General features: G+C 44.3%; 1 protein-coding gene across 5 annotated transcripts in view; it reads right to left on the reverse strand.

Annotated features, from left to right (window-relative positions):
• Positions 1 to 22,743, reverse strand: part of PDZD2 (PDZ domain containing 2) — a 331,805-nt gene that overhangs the window by 65,222 nt on the left and 243,840 nt on the right. For 3 of the 5 annotated variants that reach the window (XM_019737273.2, XM_019737275.2, XM_074329029.1), the window contains 3 exons: positions 14,226 to 14,368; positions 10,837 to 10,969; positions 5,650 to 5,805 (listed from right to left, as the gene is read on the reverse strand). In XM_019737273.2, coding sequence (XP_019592832.2) covers positions 5,650 to 5,805; positions 10,837 to 10,969; positions 14,226 to 14,368 — 432 coding nt within the window. The remainder of the gene's footprint in view (positions 1 to 5,649; positions 5,806 to 10,836; positions 10,970 to 14,225; positions 14,369 to 22,743) is intronic. The other 2 variants (XM_019737277.2, XM_019737274.2) reach the window with 2 other exon arrangements.

Here is a 22,743-nt window from a genome sequence, read left to right on the forward strand (position 1 = left end):
GTTATTGTTGATTTGTTAAAAATCAGTCCCAAGTTCCCTTTCTGCTGCTTGCAGCTTTTAAATCTTAACCAATAAAAAATAACAAACCTACTCTTTTGTTAATCAGGTGCAATCACGAATGTCTTGTTATAAGGAAAGGGACACTGTGTCCTCCCAATGCTATACGTGGAAAAGAAATTTCTACATTACTGATATTCGTATCCCCAACGGAAACCCTCAGAAGGGAGAGGCAGATAGACTTTCTAGTTTGTGGACACAAACAATAAGTGCCTACTATGTGCCATGCCCATTTGAAATTCATGGTATGCTGGGGAAGGTGGGTGAGTCAGTAGAAGGTAAATAAATCTTATGATGAGGGGTATGCAGGGGCATTAGGGAATGAGAGGGTACAGCAACCATACACCTGACTGCCTACCGGGCCAACCTCCACCCATCCCATGATACATATTTAGCATTTGGGATATAGGAGTGAGCAAACCTGACATGGGCTCCCATGGATCACCTACTAATAGGGGAGGATGACATCAAAAAAACTGTCACATGAATAAATGTATCATTATAATCTGTGTTAAGGGTCATGGAGGAAATTACAGGGTGCTATTACATTCTGGGGGCTCAGGCATGAAGGATGTATGTATCCAGGAAGACTTCCTGGAAGAGGTGAATCCTAATGTTAGGTAAGTAGGAAGAAGAACCCTAAGGAGAAGGGAAGAGCGTTCCTGAACCAGGAGAATGAGGACATCTTTAAGCAACGGCTGCCACTGCATTGTGCTTTGAACCTCAGAGCCCAAGGCTGCCCTATGAACAGCCTGTCATAACACCCGCCTTGGCCCCTCCAGGCTGGCGGGAAAGAACATTCACTCCCCTCACAAAAAGCTCGGGGAACCCGGTGCCAGGATCTCTCTGCATTAATAGTTTTACTCTGTGAAGATCTGGTTTTCAGCCAGACATTGGGGTCTTTCTGTTTTAAAACTAACCACAAGCTTACGTACTTGGTGCTCACTGTTCTCTGCCTCACACTCTCACTTCAATTCACCAGAAAAACCTAGCGCAGGCCCCAGTTTCCCATCCAGGCCAGCCTGACTCAACCAGAAATGGTACTTCTGGATGCTGCAATACAAATCCTCAATGCCCAGATACTTTTGGAAACATTTAGAGCCGAACACTGTATCAATTATTCAATCCAAATAAAACACGAGAGCTCCTCTCCTGTCTTTCTATATCTGGATGGATATCTACCTCAGAGGATGATGACTTTTCCAGAAGACTGTGATTCAGGTTTTCATACTTCTTGACTATTCCACCAACAAACAAAGAATCGAACACCAATGATCAAACTTACAGAATCGTCAGATGCAGCTTGGCTCTTCTTTCCTTTTGAGAGATGAGGTCCTTTATTCCTGCTTAAGCCCTAATCACCCAAAAGGTCTCCAAGATTTTCCCAAACTGCTGATTCCAAAAACGTTAGAACTGATTCCAGATGCCAAAGGAAGCCGGATACAGGTCTGTTGATGGATGTGCTAAGCAAACTCTTCCTAGCTGAGCTCGCACAGATGCAGATTGCGAAAGGCAATCTGTACTTCCATTGTTGTTGTTGTTAAAAATATAAAAAGGGAGACAGGCTTCCAATCACTTCAGAGGTATCACCACCCATTTCATCCTGTAACATTGAAACTCTTCTTCTTCTCTTCATTTTAGAAAGAGCCACTTTCTCAGAAAGCCAGAGCATGGATCTTTTTTTCCCCCTTGAAAAACGTCATTTTTTAAAAAAGATGAACTGTAATTATTTACACTTCAGAAAAAAACACACTTTTCTGAATAGCCATTAATAACCCATATGCCATTCATTTTATTGGAGAGCTCCCACATTCGCAAACATTAGTCTGTGTCCAAACCACCTGGAAAGCTTATTGAAAAACAGATTGCTGGACACCACCCTCAGAGATTCTGATTCAGCAGGGCTGGGACCCAAGGCTCTGTATTTCTAACAAGTTTCTAGGTGACACTGATTCTGCTGGTCAGGGACCACATTTTGAGAACCACTGCTCTACAGATGGCTGTATGATCAAGGCATATGTACTGAGTATGTATTGAATACAAGGTACTTCTGTGGTACTGGGGTGCAAAGAGATACCCTGACTTCAAAATTGACAAACCTTAAGTATTTTCTTTCTTTCTGCTCTGCCATGAGATAAGCAGTAACAAATAAATAGAAAACAGCAGATGCTAACTGCCAGGGAGCAGTGATTAGCATATTTGGGAAAGAGAGAGAGATCACTGTAGATGCTTCAAGTGGAGGGAGGCGTCTCAGGTAACTTTGAACTTCACTTGGTCTTTGAGAGGAAGGTAGTGCGTAGATAACCAGAGAGGAGGGCACGTGTGTAACATCTGAAAGCAAAACCATCTCAGTTCCTTTCAGTCTCAACTCCCCTTTCCATGGGATCCTGGCAAGCAGTGGAAGAATTATGGCTCATGCCCTCTGCAGGCTTAAGTGCTCAGCTGCCCCATTCCAGTAGGGTTCCAGGTATGCAAAACCTGCAATTGAGTTAAGTCCCCCTCAGCTGGCCACAGGGACCAGAAGAGAATTGCTCTCCCTTATTCTCCAATCAATGGCAAGGCCAGAGCTCGCAGTGCTGCAGTGCCCGAGGGTGCTGACACCCTAGCGGGTGGAAGAGGCAGGGAACTATCCCTCCGAAGAGCGGATGGAGAGGGGCCCAGGCAGGGCACATGTTGGGGGCAAGAAGAGGGAAGCAAAAGAGTCAGAGGCTTGGGAAACAGGCTTGTGACCTGAGGACGTAAGAGGACCAGTGATCTCCGAGGGAAGGACTGGAAGTGGTCAAGGAATGACAGGAGCTCACAGCAGAATCCCTCCCTCCCATTCACCCACCCTCTACTATATTCTAGGCCTTGTACTGTCCAGGCAGAGGGAGAAGCTTAAGGCAGCACAGCCTTTGCCCTTGAAACGTTTAGCTCTAATGAGGAAGACAGAAAGTAAAAAGATAAATTATGAAAACAAGATGGTGAATGCGATAATGGAAACCTCCACACAGAGCTAGGCCAGCACAGAACACAGACTAAGTAACTGAGGGTCAGGGAAAGGTTTCCTCATGGGGAGGAGTGATGTTTGGGCTCGGTTGACAAGGATCTTGCCAGGCAAAAAAGGTCTTCTAGGCAGAAAGAACAGAGGATGCCAAACACACAGTAGCAGCCTGGGGAATGTGGACCTCCCGGTGCCGGGGAACGCGCATGTTTGGGGCTGCTGGGAACCTAGAGAGCAGAAAGGCAGCGCAGGCTGGAGCGCATGCAGGCCACGTTCAGGACTCGGAATTTTAGCCCCAGTGCGACTGAGAGCCGCCAAATGATTTTCAACCATTAACGACACGGCCAGCTTCTCATTTAAAAATGGTCATGGCGGAGCAGAAGACAAAGTGGAGAAGACAGAGCTGAGGAAGAATGACTGAGCAGGTGGACCCGGACCACAGCTGGAGAAAGGGCCAGACTTAAGGTATTTCCGACACCAAACTGTGGTCTTCAGGATTGGATATGGTGGTGGGTGGTGGGAAGAGAGTGCTGTCACTGGAGCCAGACCCCACTGAGATGGATGACAAGTGTGGAAATGACTATGGAATTTCACCATCCCATTCCTGTTCTTCTTCCTACCTCTATTCTGCAAACTTGATATTCACCATATGGTTTTATCCTGAGCACGATTGGAGCTTTTTGAAAGGAAAATCTCATTGCTGTTTATTGTAGCCACAAAAAATAAATCGTAAAGTGTGCTTCTGACAGGTCCTTAGCATTTGTATTACACTTGCTGAGCCTAAGTGCTTGGAGCATACCGTCACTTACAGGTGCAACGCTAGTCAATGTCTGAGTAGAATTTGGCAGCAGGTTTAATCAGTCTCATCTGTGAAATAAAAGGCAGGGTAACCTAGTTGATTAAAACTGTACCAGGTTTCTTTCATTGAAGGTGGTTCATTAGGGCTTAAAAATGACAAAGAGTCTTGGATTGTAAACATAGTACTAAAAAACATATAAATATATTTTTTTCTCCGTAGTTCAGCACCTTTATAAGGCACTGAGGGCAGACTGTGAAGTCTGGAAGATACCGTGTGCCTGCTGTCCACCTCCTGGCTGGCCCTACAGGGCTCTGTCTCAGGTCCAGTTCTCCTGCTTGAGACCAGAGCTCAAGAGAATGGCTGACAAATGACAGGTGTTTATGCAGCACGGGTGGTAAGCCAGGGAAGAAACTCGGGTGTTTCCTCGTGTGAGTGCTCTGTGACGGGGACAGAGCAGAAGGTTGAGTGGGGTGAGGTGGTGGCTGAGGCACAGAGAAGGGAGAGCTGTCAAAGCAGGGTCACTTCTGGTTTCTCCACCGACAATAATGAGTTTGAGATTTGTGGGTGACAACCAATAAAACGATATGTGATTAATAGGTAAACTATTTTCTTTTTAAGATCATGCCATTGGTGAGCATGGGAACTGGGCACTGCTAGAAGTGTAAATCAGTCTAACTTCTCTGGAGAAAACCTTTGACTAAGCAATTCTAAGGGGATCCAAATGGCAGAAAGAGGGCACCCTCCCCATGGCTGGTTGGCGGGTGTGGCGACAGAGCCAAGAGTGCAGTTTCCAGGCTCTCTCTGTCATGTGGAAAGGTGCTCACTCAGGTAGTAAATGGCCATCAACTGTGATTGGATGGCCATCAGCTGTGGCTAGTTGGCCGTCAGCTGTAACCAGTGAGCCATTGGCCACTAATATAACTGCCGTGGCTACGTTAGCAGCAAATGGGGGCTAGCAAGAAGATGGTGGCTGGCAAGCGTGGACTGCAGTTAGCACAGCAGAGTGTGGTGGAGTGTGGATTGCGGATTCTGTGGCTCCTGCTTCCTGTGTCTCCAACCCAGCTGCCAGCGAGAGTATAGTGCTATGGCTCCCCTACCTATGGCTTCGTGGGTGTTCCTTTTTGGCCTCACCATGTGGGGAGTGGGACCAGAGACCCCGCGTGACACCCTGCATGACAGTGGGGAACAAAGGCTAATAAGAGTTTACACTAAAAATGACACATCTGTCAGCTCTGGGAGACCACGGAGCCACTGCAACCATAGTTATCCAAAAGCCCTTCTGACTGTGCCAGACAGTGCGTGAGAGCAGACCACTGAGTGTGTGAAGTGTCACAGGCTGTGTAAGGAAGAGCTACGAGCTGTGCGAGAGTCCTGATTTGATTAAAATGTTAAGACATATCTATACAGCTTTGCCTGAATGGGTATTGTATTATTTTAACATTCCACTTTCAACCAGAAATCTCTCTAAGTTCAAATTCACAAACAATAGTTTTCAAACACTCTGTCAATAAGTACCAATAAAATCCTTGTATATATTAAGCATCCTAGAAATTGATATATGCACAGAACTTAATACCCAGTTGTTCTCCTATCCTGTGCCTAGTTTCAACTTCTTTTTCTTAAATGAAAAGCATTACCTCACAGATCTTTCTGGAAGATTTTGATTAAAAAAATAAAAAGAATGTACTGCGATCCTTTCCCATCCTGGCCTCTATCATACTATCTCAAGCTTTTATCTCAGATCCTGGCACGTGTCTTCAGGAAAACATCATTCCAGCAGAGCAGCCCTTCAAACCAGAGGTACACTTACGGCTCCCTGGATGGAAGACGAGCCGGTCCCTTCGTCCTCTTCCCCGTCTGGCTCCTGTTCTTCATTGTCGGTCCAAGAGGACACGTCCTCTACTGAGCTGGTCAGATCAGGCAGACTTTTAGATGTTAACCTCAGGAGGTCCTCTGCAGAGTTTTCCTATGGGGATACAATCAAAGGCCCACGAATTATCCCATGGCACCAGACAGTTCTGGGTCAAGGTCAAGGAAAACCTAGCAGAAGCAACTGTGGGTGGTCACATGCTCCCAACCCAAAGACTATATGGAATGTATGTTCCACATTTCCAGGATTGCAAGGTTACCTCAAATATCAGTGGTGTAGACCCAATTTAAACCCAAACCAATTTTTTCCCCCTGAAGAATCTGTTTCTTGGAGGAATGTTTCCGTAGGCAATCCAAGCTTCCTGAACTTATGATCCCTTGATGCCCTCCCCTGTCTTGCTTTCAGGATACAGTTTAAATGTCCTCATTAGTAGACCAGCATCTTAGGGTTTTGGCCTCTGCCCACTTCTCCAAACTCATCTCCCTCCATTCTCTCCATCCAACCCACACCCGGCATCCAAACACACCAGGCTCTCCCAGGTAACTAGGTTACCCTGCCCTTTATTGCCCTCTTGCCTTTTCCACCATCAGCTCCTCCTGCCTCGACCAGCCTTCCTCTCATGACGAAGGCCTATGTGGGCAAAGCTTGAGCATCCTCTGCTTTTGCAGGCCTTCCTGGGTCACCACAGGATGCACTCCATTTGCTCCTCTTTCTTCTCTAACGTCCTTCACTGGGTCTTTTATTGCCTTGCAGTGCATGTTTAGCTAGACTAGTCTATCTCCCCTGCTGGTCTCGAGAGGTCCCTGAATGTCACACCGTGTCTGCTCATCACGGCGTCCCCAGGCCTAACACAGAGTTCAAATATCCGTCATATCCTCCCCTCTTCCCATTGCTCATCTCACTAGCGTATGTTCATTAGAAGGAGATTAGACTGTTTATTGAATTACAATGCCGAAGTGGAGACTGATAGTCTTTTCAATAAAAGCAGCCTTGAACAACTTTTCAAGGTCAACAAAAATACATGGAATGACTCCATTAAATTTACACTCTAAAGGGGGCTTCTTCAACACAGCCCTTCCTATGCACAGATAAAGCCAGAATACGTTGTGGGATGCAGGCAAGATTGCTGAGGCCACGTGACAATCCTAACTGCAAAAGAGGACACACAGGAGCTGAGCGGTCCCCTGGGAAATGCCACCGCATGAGGCCAGGGACTAGGGCCGCAGGGCTGATGTGCGGCCAGAAAAGAGAGACATGTGTCCTCTCCTCATTCTCCCACACCAGCCATTTCTACAAGGCGGGAAACATGTGGAAACTTTTGATTATCGTATTCCTTGGGGCTTGACAGAAAAGAGAATGAAAACAACAAAAATATCCATCTTAAACAATGGATAAACTATTGAGCTGGCACCTGGTGACAGTGACATTGGATGCAGGTTCTACCTTCAAGATACCTGAAGTTCATTTTAGATCAGTAATTGTGAATGCTATATTATCAGACCTTGCCTAAGGAAAGGAAAAAGAGCTATTAAACAAAAAATGAGTTCAGTTTAATTAATTAAAAAAAAAGACAAAGGTCCCAACTGGTGAGTAAACAGCACAAGTCACAGGATAGAGTACTTCACGGTCATTAAACATGATACTGTAGAAATGCAGTTCCTGATGTGGAAAGATTCTTACAGTATGCTACTTAGTGAAAAAAAATAGCTTCAAAATAATATGTCGTAACTATAGGAATAATGAAGGTAATAATAAACTGGATATAATAATATGTGATAATCATAAAAGCAAACATTTCTCCAAAGGCTTGTTGGGACCAGCTACACTATTCAGAGCCCTTTATGGCTCATTTAATCATCCTAATATCCCATGATTCTCACTGTACAGACGAGAAAACTGAGATGTTGAGGGATGTAGTAACTTGTTCCAGATACACAGCTTTTAAACGGCTGTTCTGGCACTAAGTCCAGCTGGAACGGCCTCAGGTACACTGTCTCCTTGCGTTTGATTCCATGTAATGAAAACGTGCATGTGTATATTGCACACATATATGTGTGCTGCCATCTGGAAGGACACACCAGGTAGTTAATAGATGGTGCTCGTGGCAGTATTACAAAAATTTTATCTTCTTTTTCTTCTATTTTTTTCTGGGGTTTCTACATTAGATATAATAAGTACTTGTTAACAAAAACCAAGAATGAAAAAAAAAAGCACAAGAGAAATCTGTATTGCTATGCATGTACTTCATAGGAACATCAAAACAAATTTAAATGCTCTGATTTTATTTATTCAACAAAAACGTTCTAAGCTCCTATGTATAAGCAAACAGCATATTTGTGTGGAAACACGAGACAACCTCTCCAGAAGAAAGCGACTGTTGTATTTCTAAAACAATGCCTTAAAGTTTTGTGACTACTATCTACAATAATTTACATTTTTATTATTCCTTATATTCAGCACATCAAAAGCTCGTTTTTCCCTCCCTCTCTTAAAAAATATGGGAATAAAATATGGGATTACTGCTCTGGCTGGATGAAGAAGAGGAACAGATGCCACGAAGTGCTGGAAGACTGACTTTTTTCTTCTACATGGTTGAGCACCTCAGATAGTGTAAATAAACTTTGGGAACAAATACTGTGTTTCCCTGAAAATGAGACTGGGTCTTATATTACGGTTTGCTCCAAAAGATGCATCAGGACTTATGTTCAGGGGATGTCATCCTGAAAAAATCATGCTAGGGCTTATTTTCCAGTTAGATCTTATTTACGGGGAAACACGGTAGCAGGCAGCAGCTGTAGCAGCGTATCGCCTCGCTGTAAACAGAGACCATGGGAAGAAGTGAAAGGTGTCACTGCTTTGGGTCAGCTTTAGGGCTGTAGCTTCGTACTGATGGTCACGAGCCCATGGACCGAGAACTAGACGGACACCCATTCCTTGGTTCCAGACTATCCTACAAAGACCCCAGCCAGTGTCCCTAAAAGTCAACACCTCCGGCAGGAGCACATGATCTTTTTCTAATACCACTGACTCTGGTGTCCTTCATATCGTATTTGAGTAAGGGGCAGCTTGGAGTATAGAAAGAGGCATGAATTTTGAAGTCTAAGGGACCCAGGATAAAACCTGCTTCTGCCACCCACTGCTGTGTGACCTCTGGGAAAATTAACTAATCACTTAGATTTTAATGTCACCCTTTGAATAAAAAGAATGAATACCTGTCTTATGGGAATTATTTTATTAAATGAGATGATAGGTAAGAAGCATCGGGCACCCAGTGGGCACACAATACGTTAGTGTCCTTACTTCCTTTAAGTGGATGAGTGAGATCATACATAGGTCAGGCATCAAAACTGTTTTCAAAATCCCCTTAATTATTACGTATGCCCCTTAATTATTAGTTTTGCCTATAAATGGCCCTGTTTTGTTTTTAATTTATGTTTTCTTTGTGTCTGTGTGTTTGTGGATAGTGGCTTGACATAGAAGAGATTTCTCCTTCCCCATGTTCCAAACTAGCATGATAAAGAAGTCATCATAGAACTAAAGGTTTGGTGGACGAGGTATAATGCCTGTCTAGAAAGCCCTGCGTTCGTAAGCCATAGACTGTGGGGAGCTGGGCTGTGCAAACATCTCTCTCTCTCTCTCTCTCTCTCTCTCTCTGAATGTGTGTGTGTACATAAGACTGGATGATGCTTTTCAAATTCCCAGCCCATCTGACCAAATGGGGAATGTGCTTCTCCTTCCTCTGTAGCATTTCCCTCCCTGTGGAATGCACCAGGCTGACAGAGAACATTCTGTCTTTGCTCCCCTTCCCGATGCCTGCTGAGGAGATGCCAGGGTGCCCAGTGGTATCTGTGGAAGGGTAGAAGAATGTCTCGGCTTTTCCCTCCAGGGCCTCAATGCCAATTCTTCCTGCCAAGTCTTTGCCAAGGCTGTGTATTCTTGTTGGAAGCCTGAGCGTCTAGGTCTAGAATTTGGAGTAAAGGGTGTCTGGAGGCAGGAAGGCTGATTTTTCATGTAGCTCAAAATATTAAAATATCCTTTTAGTCTACTGATTAAATACTCCAAAATTAGGCAATAGTCCTTACAATCTAAGAGGCAAAAATATATCAAAACCTGCAGATGCTAGGTTCAAAAACAATGGGATAATAAGAGGAAAATGAGCCATACTGGCAAGAGCATATTGCTCATAGCAATTCTTCCCTAAACTGCAACTCGGAGGAACTGGAATGAAGCCCCCTGGCTCCACTTCACTAGCTCCTCAGTCACATGGGCTCTTTCCTAGTCTCAGCAACAGCACGATGAGACAAGGGAGCAGAACTGAGAAAGCCAAGTTCCCCTTTCTCATCACACAGCTGTGGAGTCCTGCAGCCTTTATCCAGAGTGTTAAGGCTGGTGAAACCCAGGATGAAAGCAGATGCCGGGGGCCCAGGATGTCAGCACTATCCTAATACACTGGGGTCTCAGCCTGAGGCCTCATGAAGAAGAGGGAGACGCAAGACAGAGGGCAGAGACACTGGCTGTGCATCAAGAACCTGGAACCGCATCAACGCCACCACGAGATGAGAGCTGGACCTGGAAGCTCTCCCTCACTGTCTCACTTGTAAAATTGAGGAGGAAAAACAGGAGGTGGTGACTGGACAAACAGGATTCACAAGATTTCCTCCAGTGCCAACACTCCATGAGGCCATGAGTCAGAACCAAGGTCCTGAACATTTCTTCCTTCAGGACCTGGAAGATGCATACCTCCACGCCTCTCTCTTCCCTGCTGACCAGCGGACTTCTGTATCTCCACTTTGGTTCTCCCTGGGCAAGTTGCTACTCTCCCCATCTTGTCCTTCCTTCCATCCTAGCATTCTTACCTTTTCATTAGTCCTATTATTGCTTTTCCATCTTCTAAATATACCTACAAAGACCCTTAAAAGAAAGCAAAGTAATTAAATGCACTTCAACTAAGGGCCCCTTGTGGGCTTGCACTGTAGAATCATGGCTGTTTAAATGGCCCAAGGTAAATGGGCAATTTCACAGGGACGTGTGGGTGTCTCAGGGGGTGAGGGGGTGGGGGGGTATGGATAGGGCTCAAATCCAAATTCACCATTAAAAATAGTTTTAAAAAGAAACACAACTACCTACCTTGCTGGCCACGACCAACTGAACCATTCCAGTGGCTGAGCGAAGAATGGCCACAGCTTCCTCATGGGAGAGCCCGACCAATAAGTGACCATTGATTACCAACAGCTCATCTCCTAAGGACAGTCTGCCATCCCTGAGGAAACGGAGATGGGAAAAAATTCCCCTGTCAAGACATTCTGGGCTTGAGAAGGGTCATTTTCCTGGAGCTAGGGCGGATCACGACAGGGGATAGTTAAAACCAGGCTAAAGAGGAAGTAGGAATACCAGAAACAATTGGAATGGGATCTCTTTATTCTTTGGTCTGGCTGGGTCCAGATTCCTACTCAAGAGGAGTGAAATGCTCCATCATTTTAGGTGGTCACCTTGTAAGACGCACATTCTTAAGTTACCACCATGTAACCTGGCATCAATGTCAATGAAATGTCCCATCCAGGTGGAGACAATGGTAGAGGAACCCAGACCCCCAAAGTTTTAGGACAGTCAAGTCTTTCTTTTCTCAGTTCTACCTCCTGCCCTGCCCTTATGACTGATTCATTAGCTGATTCACAGAGCTAAGCCCCAAAAGAGTGAACGTACCCTAAGCTTACCAGGAATCCCCTATCCCATGCCCTCTCTCCTCCAGGTAACATGTCCTTGGCCAGATTTCCTTCGGGGCACCCGCAACACTGCACTACATGTGTCTGTCCACTGCCCCCTGCCTGCACCCCGAGTTATAGAACCTTAAGGATAAATTCTCTCAGCTCCTTTTTCATCTTTGTGTCCTTATAGCCAAGCTCCATCAGCAGAAGGATGAACACAAAAATAAATAATGAGGCTGCCTAATTTACTGCTGCTGCAGGTATCAGACCTGGTCTCCACACCTAGGTGTATAAACGTGTTCTGTTTCTCTAGTCTTTCTTTCTTTTCAATTATATTACAGCTGACTTGGAGCACCCTTCGCTTTGGGCTGGCAGGAGACAAAGCTGTCACAGGAACTGGCTCTCTTGGGGGGGGTCAGGGTCTGGGGAGGCACATTGTGCTAGAGCGTTGGGCAGGCCCCTTCATTCATGGTACGTCAACAGTCCTGTGTGTTCCAACTGAGCCTCCCAGGGTCTGCTCTCCCATGATCCCAAAGGAGCCGAGGCTTCTCATCTCCATTGCTAAATATGGGATAGGAAATCTGCTAAGGCTGAATGACCCTGAGCCTAGGGTTCCACCATCCCTTCTGAAGGCTTTGTGCTAACATCCAGGTGCAGTTGTGGGACACATGCATGTCTCCAATATTCCCATATCCACCCAACTCTGTTTCTCTCCAATCTGTGGATTTTCTCCTCCCTTCCTTTCAAGGAATCAACCTCTCTCCACCCTTCCCTCCTTCACCAGTCTCTCTCTCTCTCTCTCTCTCTCTCTCTCTGTCTCTCTACATCCTCTAGGACATGTATCATAATCTCTTCTATGAATTTAGGTTTTAACAGAAGACAAGGGACACCAGAGATTTCTGACTCCCTCTGCTGCTGTCCTTCAGAAACCCTGAAGGCGGAAATGCTAAGGACCCCACTAGTTGTTTGGAATGGAAAGAGAGGGGGACTAGAAGAGAACAAACACAACATGAACCACAGAGAACAAACCACTGGAACCTTAAGGAGGTATGTGGGTGGGTTACTCTGCAGGAGAGGGAGTCAGGAATAAGAAGAATATAATGGTTCTGGCCAGTGTCCCTGCGCTAACTTGTCCACAACAGCATCATGACCAGCCCTGTTCCCACCTCTTCTTTCCTTCTTTAATTCCATCTCGCTCTTCTCCTGTTATTAACTAGAATGCCCCACATGTGAACTGTATACCCCAGAGGCAGAGAGAGAGACACACACACAACTCCAGGCTAAGGGTGGAAAGAAATGGAGACCCACTAGAAACAGCTCACATAGAAAACAGACAAGAACAGTTCTCTGTAAGCTGATCTCTGAGCACAGGCGTTTCCTAATTGCCAACTTTCCAAAGACAGACTAGAACCTAAAATTTAGGATTAATGGGAAAATGGCTAACGGTGGGAGTTTTTTAAAGCATACATCACTTGGGAAGTTTAATGATGCTTTTCTGGATAAAAACTATCTAAGGTCTTAATTCTTCAAAAATTACTGCTGTCCAGGTAACTGACAAAGGTAGTTAATCTTATCTCTATTTATTAGCATCCTACTTTCTAGTTAAAGGATGGATGAGCACAAAACACTTTGATCGTTTGTGCCCTGGTCCTCTCCTTAGGGTTCCATTCTTTAGACTAAATACTTTCAGCTCCTTCATCTCCACCTCACGAGATATGCCTTTGAGGACCCTCTTGGTCTCGGGCAGGTCAACACTGTTCTGTTGTGCCGTATCTCCTTTAGAATCGGTGGACCTGGACCAAACACTATAAATTCCAGACTACATTCACCTCCCTCATCAGTGAAATTCTACCTTTATACGCCTGCTGTCTACGTGTGGGCATACAACATATGTACATGCCCACTGTGCCTTGCAAATGGTAGACACCTGGCGTACAGCGGGTCCTCGAATAATGTCACTTCATTCAACATCATTTTGTTGTAACGTTGATGAGATGGTGTAGAAACTTAACTCTTGTTTGTATCAATTAGCCTATGGTAAAACTGGTTTCATTATATGTTGTTTCGCATAAAGTGGCAGCACCTATCGACAATGTTAAGTGAGGACTTACTATATATGGAAGCAATCAGCTAGCATGGCAAAATCATGCCTTCCACTTGGGGACAACGACATCCCTGTAATTCCAAATGGACTTCTTTCTGGTACAAGCTCTGCCTAAGTACTGTCCCTCTTCCTACTTTAGACAACTTTTCAGATTAAAAAGAGTTTTGATGTGTGAATTGTTTTCGGGTCACAAGGAGAAAAACTCACAAGGACTTTTTCCCCCTCCACATCTGCACAACAGAGACACGTGTATGTAAGTGTGTGTGGCATCCCAATAGACCTGACAAATCCAGTCGCAGCACATGAACTGTGGTCACGTTCCAAACCAATCCCTTTCCCATGTCTTTAGCCACAGTCCTACAGGAGTTAGGATGTCAGGAATGTGGTGTTCTATTGTGTGGCACAGTCTTGACAAGTAACAACAGACCCCAAGCATCCCCAAAGTTAGGAGAAGTAACATTCACTTGAAACTCAAACTGGACTAGAAAGAAATCCAATCTCTCCTTCATGGTTTGGCGGAGCCTGCAGGGTCTCCAGCAATTAGCTACTTCCTGTGCTCAGAGATGGGTTTAATTAGCACTGCTCATGCCTGATTTCCTTCTGTGCTCCAGCATCACCAGCGCTTTGACCAAGCGAAAGAGTCCTAACATCCGGGGGAGGGAAGGGAGAGGATGAGGAGGAAGAGACGGGGAGGGGTATCTAGTCACCTGTGAGCGGCACCTCCTTCCTTCACTTGAGTGACAACGATAGCGTGAGGTGAGCGCTTTGATCCTCGGCCTCCACTAACCTGAATTCCCAGCCCATCCGATTCTTTAAGCAGCTCCATCTTCCATATGCGGCCAACTTCCTCCTTGGAAGGAAAAGTGAGCATACTATGAAGTTTACAGGCAGACACATGGCACTGACACAGGAGCGTGGAGCTGTGAGGTCAGGATGAAGACTCATCACTTGTCAACAGCTATCACAGGTGGCCACAGAATTAAAAACGCTGTGGGCTGGGCCAACGTCTCTGGCTGGCAGTGCTGTCCAGTAGAAGGTTCTCTGAGGATGGAAATGTTCTGTATTTGAACCATCCAATAGGGGGTCACCAGCCATAGGGAGCAATACAGTGCCTGAAATACGGCTAGTGGCAAGTGAGACACTGAATTTTCTGAATTTTTAACTTTACTTAATTTTAATTAAATAGCCACCTTTGGCTATAGGCCAGGATATTGGACAGCACGACAAGAGTGATTATTGAATTACCTGAGTTGGGTCCCGTTAAGTGAGGTTTCTTCTGCTTGAAACCCAGATACCACTATGTGTATAAAACACTGGCTGAGTCTGGGTTCCTTTTATTTACACAAAGCTACGAGTCAATAAGGACAGATGAAAGGAAGACAAAGCTAGGTCTTGGTGCCAGGAGACTTCAACTAATCTGAGCCTAGCTCTGCCACTTAGCACGTACAAAAGTCATTTTATGCCTAAAAACCTCAGTTTCCTTGCCTCTAAAGTGGGAATAATTATTAATACTTTCAGGTTTGTGGCTAGGGTTAAATGAGATATTTATGGAAACAGGTGGCAATGTTCCCAGCAGTTAGTAGATACATAATAAATGTTGATAGGTAACCATATACTACTTATAACATATACATATATGCAGATATATGTTAAAAACATCATATTGAATTTAATCTCAAATTTCCTTAAAATATGAAATCTTTGGTAGGAGAAACCAAACCAGGAAATTAATTGATGAATTTGTTACTGACTTCTAAAGACATTAGTTTGTATGCTCTTTCCATACATTAAAAAATGCTTCAACTCTTATAAAAATTTATCCTTTTTTAAAACTAATAAATGTCTCTAAGTCCTCTGGACTGCTGGTAGCTTTTCTGGTTTGGTTCATTTTCCACTTGACTCCCTATTTCACTCTAAGGACACAAACATATGAAAACACACTGTAAAATGTTTGAGTTTCTTCAGATACTTAGCTATTCAGAGAAGTGAAAGCACAACCTTCCAAAGTGGTTTACTTAATGGTCTTATTTAGGCTCACCCCTATAGTTCTTTTTAGCTCTAGGTGTAGGGCTATGGGTCACAATGAATTCTTCAACATATGAAACAAAAACCATATGCTTTCTTCATCCATCATGAAGGTCCAATGGAACAGTTAAGGTCCAATATGGACAAAGCCAACATCCCTCTAGAAATAGGCAACCGGCCCAGGCAAGCTGCTTGCAAAAGAGAAAGAATGTGAAGCATTTAGAAAATCTGAAATACACACTGTCAGAAACTAACGTGAAACTTTATGCAATATTAAAAAAAACAGATGTTAAATGGTCACTGATGTGCAGCAACAAGAATGTCTGGGGAAATTATTACCAGATAGAGACCTGTTGGATCCTATACTTTTTCCAGTACAGCACTGCTCGGTGGGACTCCATTACTCCAGCAACATGCAGTGATGCCAACTGTCTCCTGCATCCACTCACCACAGACACACGAAGCCTGTCTAGCCAAATGTAACTTCAGAAGTCACTGGCTTACCACAGTAGTTCATGAGCTTGTCAACAACCTCTATATCATCCAATCGTCTCACTGTGGAGTCACGGTTTTTGGTTTGTTGCCGCTGACCTCTGGAATACCTTTCTCTCTTCCTTATTCAGAAACAGCCTTCCTGGCCTTCAACGTCTCACTTAGCCCCAATACTTCAAGAAGCCATCCTTGAGAATCAGTGCTACTGCCAATATGGCAACTTTCAACATCTCCAGTACATGAGACCCTCTGGTCTAGTGGATAGCCCCAAGGGAGTAAATTCAGGGATGTGCTAATTCGCTATTGTCCTGATTGCTGGGCATCCCACACTAGCACATGGGTCAGCCTGTGGCTGCCTCCCTGGGCCTCCAGACGCAGTTGAGAAACTAGAGCAGAGGGTGGCCTGACTTGCTCTTTCCTTGGAAGATATTTCAATGGCTCTTGGAGTCTTAAAGATGTAGGGCAGAGCTCCTCCCTCTCCCAGGACAGAAAAACTGTAGAACTCTTTCCCAAGAGAAACAGGGACCATTAATAGTCTAGAAACAAAGCATTTGGTTTTAGCCCAAATTAGTAAAAACCTATCCATCCCCATTACTAGTTACACCATCGTCCCCCCACCCCGTCCTACCCTCCTTTCGTTAGGCGGAACATGTTAAGTATCATTCACAGGGGGTGTGATAATACTAGACTAGTCTTTTCTTATTTTAAATGCTTTTAGAAATAGGACTTGCGACAAGAAACATGCAAAAGTATGATCATGGGGAAAGAACAATGGCCTAATGTATACTCTGACAGAAAGCAATAGACAATTTTCATCAAGAGTACCCACACACCATTCCTACCCCTGCCTAACACACACAACTAGTCAAAAGTAAAACAAAGCACATATCTACTAAAAATGGCTTCAGAGGGTAGAAATGACCAATCTGTAATATAAACCCCAACTATACTGGTCAAGAAACAGATCATATTCTCTTTCTCTTTTGTTCAATAACATGATCTTTTTTTTTTCATAATGGAAAGTACGGACTATAGGAGCGAGTTCAAAGAAATCAGTGCAAGTTTCCTTGCCTTGGAATTTCTTGCTCATTTAATGAGGATTTCAGAGGTACACAAAGGAAGGCACAAACAGGAAGAGGCAGATGTTATCGGTCTTAATTGTACAATTGTCGGTATGGTATTAAATCAAGCTGCCTATTGCTGAAAACAGTGCTCAGCTGAAAATAAAATTAGTGTCTGAAGTTCATTAGGCCAAAGCTGGTACTGGCCAAAATCCAACGAAATATAATAACCAACTTAAATATAATAATTTCCAACTGCCTCCTTACAATTCCACTTGGGGATCTAATACACACTTCAGTACGATCAAAACAGGACTCTCGGGGCCGGCCCGGTGGCTCAGGCTGTTAGAGCTCCATGCTCCTAACTCCGAAGGCTGCCAGTTCGATTCCCACATGGGCCAGTGGGTTCTCAACCACAAGGTTGCCAGTTCAACGCCTCGAGTCCCGCAAGGGATGGTGGGCAGCGCCCCCTGCAACTAAGATTGAACACGGCACCTTGAGCTGAGCTGCTGCTGAGCTCCCGGATGGCTCAGTTGGTTGGGGCTCAGTTGGTTGGAGCGCATCCTCTCAACCACAAGGTTGCCGGTTCGATTCCCGCAAGGGATGGTGGGCTGTGCCCCCCTGCAACTAGCAACGGCAACTGGACCTGGAGCTGAGCTGCGCCCTCCACAACTAAGACTGAAAGGACAACAACTTAAAGCTGAACGGCACCCTCCACAACTAAGATTGAAAGGACAACAACTTGACTTGGAAAAAAAGGCCTGGAAGTACACACTGTTTCCCAATAAAGTCCTGTTCCCCTTCCCCAATAAAATCTTTTTAAAAAACCCAAAACAAACAAACAAACAAAACAGGACTCTCCCCCACCTACTCCTGGCTTTCCCATCTCCATGGAGAAAATACTATCATCTATCCAAGATAAAGAGGATACACAATCCAAAAGCCCATGAGTTATCTTTGATTCCTCCTTCTATTCCCTAACCCAAACCATGAGCCAGATCCGTAAGCTCTACTTGCAAAATAGATTCACATCCATCTCCTTCTGCTCCTCTTCCCTGTCACCACCATTGTCAAAGCCACCAGCATCTTCAGCTTGGGTTACCACAACAGCCTCCAATCGGGTCTTCCTTTTCAATTCTTCACCTCCTACAATCCACTATTCTTCATTATACATCTAGCATGAACTTGATGCACTCAGCTTAAATCTTCCCACAGCTCCCCACTGGACTTAGAATAAGGTCCAACCCTTTGAGGTGGTATGCACGAACCTTTGTAATCCAGCCCTTCCCACAGCCCCGGAGTCACCCCCTAGTGCCCTCCCCATTGCTCACGGTGCTTCCGTTCCTCTGTTCCTGGAACCCTGTCATTCCTACCTTAGGGCGGCTGCAGGTGCTGGCTTCTCCCTGGAAACAACATCCGGCCCCCAGATTTTCTGGCGCTGCCCTTTCCTGACACTCAAACACTGGTTCTTTTATGAGGTCTTCACTGACACCCAATAACAGTTAGCCCCCCACCCATGGTACTGCCCAGCCATCTTCCACTTCACCCTGTCTTAGCTCATTTATAGTACTTGTCATCACCTAACATTCTGATTGGCTTATTTACTCCATGGGGCCCCTTCCATGTGATAAATGCCTTGGGACAGGAACCTTGTCTCTCATTTACCAGTGGGATTTCTGGTAAGTAGAATAGTGCCTAGCATATAACTATACTGCATAACTGGAATGAACAATTATAAGATGTTTATCCACTAATCTTATGGTTCTTCAGAAGTTACTGAAACTGACCATAACAGGCTTGCTCAGATGGGAGACCTGCTTGTTTGCCAATGTTCAGCATTGGCTGAACACTGATCCAGTTGTAGACACGACTGAGTTCTGAAACAGATCCCGTCTAGACAGATGGCTCAGCCCTTTGCTTCCTTTTACATTGGCTTAAAGGGCATGAGACTTTGTCAGTCTGTTGAGAAAAAGCCAAACCACGCAAAACTGGATGCTATGGACCTCTGTATTAAAGCTGTTTGGAGCGCTACCCTCTCCTATAAAGTGCCAATTATTGTTTGAGCGCACACGGGCATCTCTGCATGGAGGCAAACCAGGGAATTTATTTACCAAACAGGGGCAGTACATTAAACGGAGCTGTCTCAGCAGCATTTAAATGACCTGATCTTCTGCTGGAACCAAAAATAAAATTTTACAACAGCATCTTTGCCCCAAATGTGAGAAGACACATCATCCAACTAGAATTTCCCTGCAATAAACGCTCTGGCTCTAGTTGCAAACTTATTCTGAGGCTGTTTGCATATCCCTTCTTAATTAGAATAATCAGTAAGAGATGAAGACATGTGTGATCCTAATGTCAAAGTTGCAGTCCCTTAGTCATCAGACCAAAATGCTCAGTTTACAGGTGAGAAGATGCAAGCTCAGAGAAAGGACATGGAGGCCCAAAGGCCGCAGAGCTGGGATGGGAGAGCTAGGGCTGGAACTCGGTGTCCTCACTCAGGCCTGGTGCTCTTGAGTGTCTTCATTAATAAATAGCTATATAGGACCTACTAGGCACTGAATTAGGACAGAAAGACAAATAAGATCCTCGCCCTTAAAGTCTACTGAGGACACACAGCCAAATGGTATTTGGAGTGTGTGGGATTCATGCACTGATGAAGACAAGCGGGGGCTACAGCAGGAGCCCATAGCGGAGACGCCTAAAGACGGGGGCAGGTGGCAGGGGTGTTATGGACGCCTCCTAGAGGAGGGTATCATGGTGCTCGTTCCCCCAGGAAACGTAGAAGCTAAGCTACATTGGAAAGGGGAGAAGAAACAGGAGAGTGAGAACAGCAGCTGCAAAGCCTCAGAGACAAGACTGAGCATGGCCTTTTGAAAAAACTATAACTAATTCAGCCCAAGTCAGGGAGGCAGAAAGTTAAGGAGGGACTCAGATAAAGAAGGGCCTCACGTGCTACACCAAGCCAAGGTGTTTGGATATTACCCTGAAGGCAAAGTGGACCCACCAGAAGGGTTTAAGGTGCAGTGTGTGTGTGTGTGTGTGTGTTTGTGTGTGTGTGTGTGTGTGTGTATGCGTGTATGCTTGTGCACGTGTGATGAGATTTGCTCTTTAGAAAGGTCTCTCTGGTTGCACTGCATGATGGGATGAGAGTGGGGGCAGTGAGGTGGGTAGGAGACTACTATGACTGTCAGATGAGAAATGAAAGCAGCCCGGCCTCGACCTAAAGTTGTGGGAGTGGGAGAAAGAGAAGTGGAGGGGGCCCGGAGAGCCTACAGGGAGCAGGAGTTGACAGGACTTGGTGACTGACTGGACATGGTGTAAGGGAGAGGGCAGCATTTCAGTTGACTCCAGGATGCCAACTGTTCCCAATATGGGACTAAGGCATTTCCCAGGAAATGGGATTGAAAGTGCAAAACCAGGGAAACTTCTGGACAAATCACGATAAATAGTCACGAGTTGATTCTCAGGTTTCTGGCTTGGGTGAGACCTGGAACACTGGAGCAGACTTGGTGGTGTGGAAAAGTGATGCATCCGGGTTTAGATCTGATGGGAAATATGCAAGATGGAGACATCCTGCAGACAGTTGGCAGAAACTCGGGGCTCAGGAGAGAGGTACAGGTGCAGATATAAGTTCCCCCAACGACCATGGGGGCTTCCTAGAAGAAAATCATCCAATGCTGCCTCTCTGCTTGTTGCAAACATCAGGGACCACCTTGTACATGTCCTGGTTTCAATCTCCTGGTTTCCCAACCTTTCTTGTAGATTCGGACCTGGGGCAGCCTTCCTGAGGTCTCTGCTGAAGGCCTCGGCAAGAGGTCTGGCACTGTATAGGGCGGATTGTAATACTAGGGTAAGACCACAAAGTGACGCATAGACACATGTACCAGCTGTAAATAAACTCACCTACCTGTTAATGCAGGGCTTTTTTTTCTTTGTTATGTGACTACGTTTTGTTGTATTCCTTTTTACCATCCAGTTTTACAAAAACACACATTATATCTAAACAGCTTGCAAAAACTGTCACTTTGGATGAGTAATGATCTTCACTAGACAGGGAGTAAGTAACACTAAACGTATTTCTAAAACTGTTTGTCTATGTCCTAGGAGATTCTTATGTGTTAGACAATGGGCCCAACTTTTATAGTTTTAAAAATTAATCTGGTTGCATACTCATCATCATGTGTTAATATTAGATAGAAACATACCTTTTTTTTTTTTTTAAAGCAGACATTTTCCTATAACTCTGTTAAAGGAGAACAGGACATAAAAACATGTAACAAATAGTCTATGAAAAAGAAGCACCTGACAAATAAAAATGCTCTGAAGGATCATTATAAGCCTTTTCTCTAATTTATTAAGTCTTCGCAGATATATTAAATCATTAGTAAAGCAGAAAAGGAACACTGCTGACATGTTTAATCTTTCATTATTCAAATGGAATGGAATGTTTTCCCCCAAAGGCTTAAGAGGTAAATAGCTAATTTTTGTTTTTTTTCTGGAAATTCCATTTTAGCCTGACCTTGGGCTCATCCTGGAATAAAGATAAAAATCCACTCAGCCCAAGGACCTAAGTAATTTTCCAATTTGGATGCTACCTAGATGTGGGGCAAAGTTATATCTTGCCAACTCTGTCAATTTTAGATAAACACATCTAATGATGATATTTCTCCAACTGAAAAAGGTCCTAAAATTTTTGTGTCCAAGAAGATGTGTGTCCTATTTCGACTTTCCAAGACCAAAAAGTACAATCCAAGGTCAATGATGAGTCTATAGATCGTGGAGAGTTACAAAAAATGCAAGTTCCAGACGACAAGTCTCTCATTTTTATAGGCATGTGGCTTAAAAAAAAAAAAAAGAAGTGTGGCTGGTTAGCTCAGTTGGTTAGAGTGCAGTGCTCATAATAACACCAAGGTCACTGGTTTGATTCCTACATGGGTCAGTGAGCTGCCCCCTCCACAACCAGATTGAAAACAACGACTTGACTTGGAGCTGATGGGTCCTGGAAAAACACACTGTTCCCTAATATCAACCCCCTCCCCCAAAAAAAAAAAATGCCCCAAAGGCTATATAAATCAAGGTTTGTTGTTTTTCAGTTTCATTTATAGTTTCTTGGACATTTGACCTTAAGTACAAAACCAGAAACTCTGATGTGTAGTCTTCAGATAGTCTAATCCAGAAATTCAGTTTTTATATTATTGCCTTTAATTAAGATGAGCAGAGGATGGTACTTTTCTTAAAAGTTTTTTTTTTTTTAATCATTCCAAATTATTTCCACTTATTCTAGGACAAATCAAAGCCTGTTCTTTGAATTGTATGAGATTCACCCTAAACCTTCGGTACCTTAAAACTTCAAAATGATTAAGAGTACCAATACTCTCTAACTTACTTTTTCACATTAGGCTTTATGTGTATTTACAATCTAATTATTAGGGGAAAAAATCATATCAAGATATAATACCCATTGATAGGGAACAAATTATAATACAGATTATCACCCGCTTTTTTAAAGTTCGTGTTACATCACTTTGCTTTTATGAAAAACGTACATTCGTACCTATTTTCACTAACTGAAAGAAATCCAAAGAGTGTTTTTGCTTTTATGTAAAAAGACAAAAAGTGAAAATGTCATTTAGCGTTTATTTTG

Source organism: Rhinolophus sinicus, linkage group LG03 (genome assembly GCF_036562045.2).
Source record: "Rhinolophus sinicus isolate RSC01 linkage group LG03, ASM3656204v1, whole genome shotgun sequence".
In the NCBI taxonomy this organism is placed as follows: Eukaryota; Metazoa; Chordata; class Mammalia; order Chiroptera; family Rhinolophidae; genus Rhinolophus; species Rhinolophus sinicus.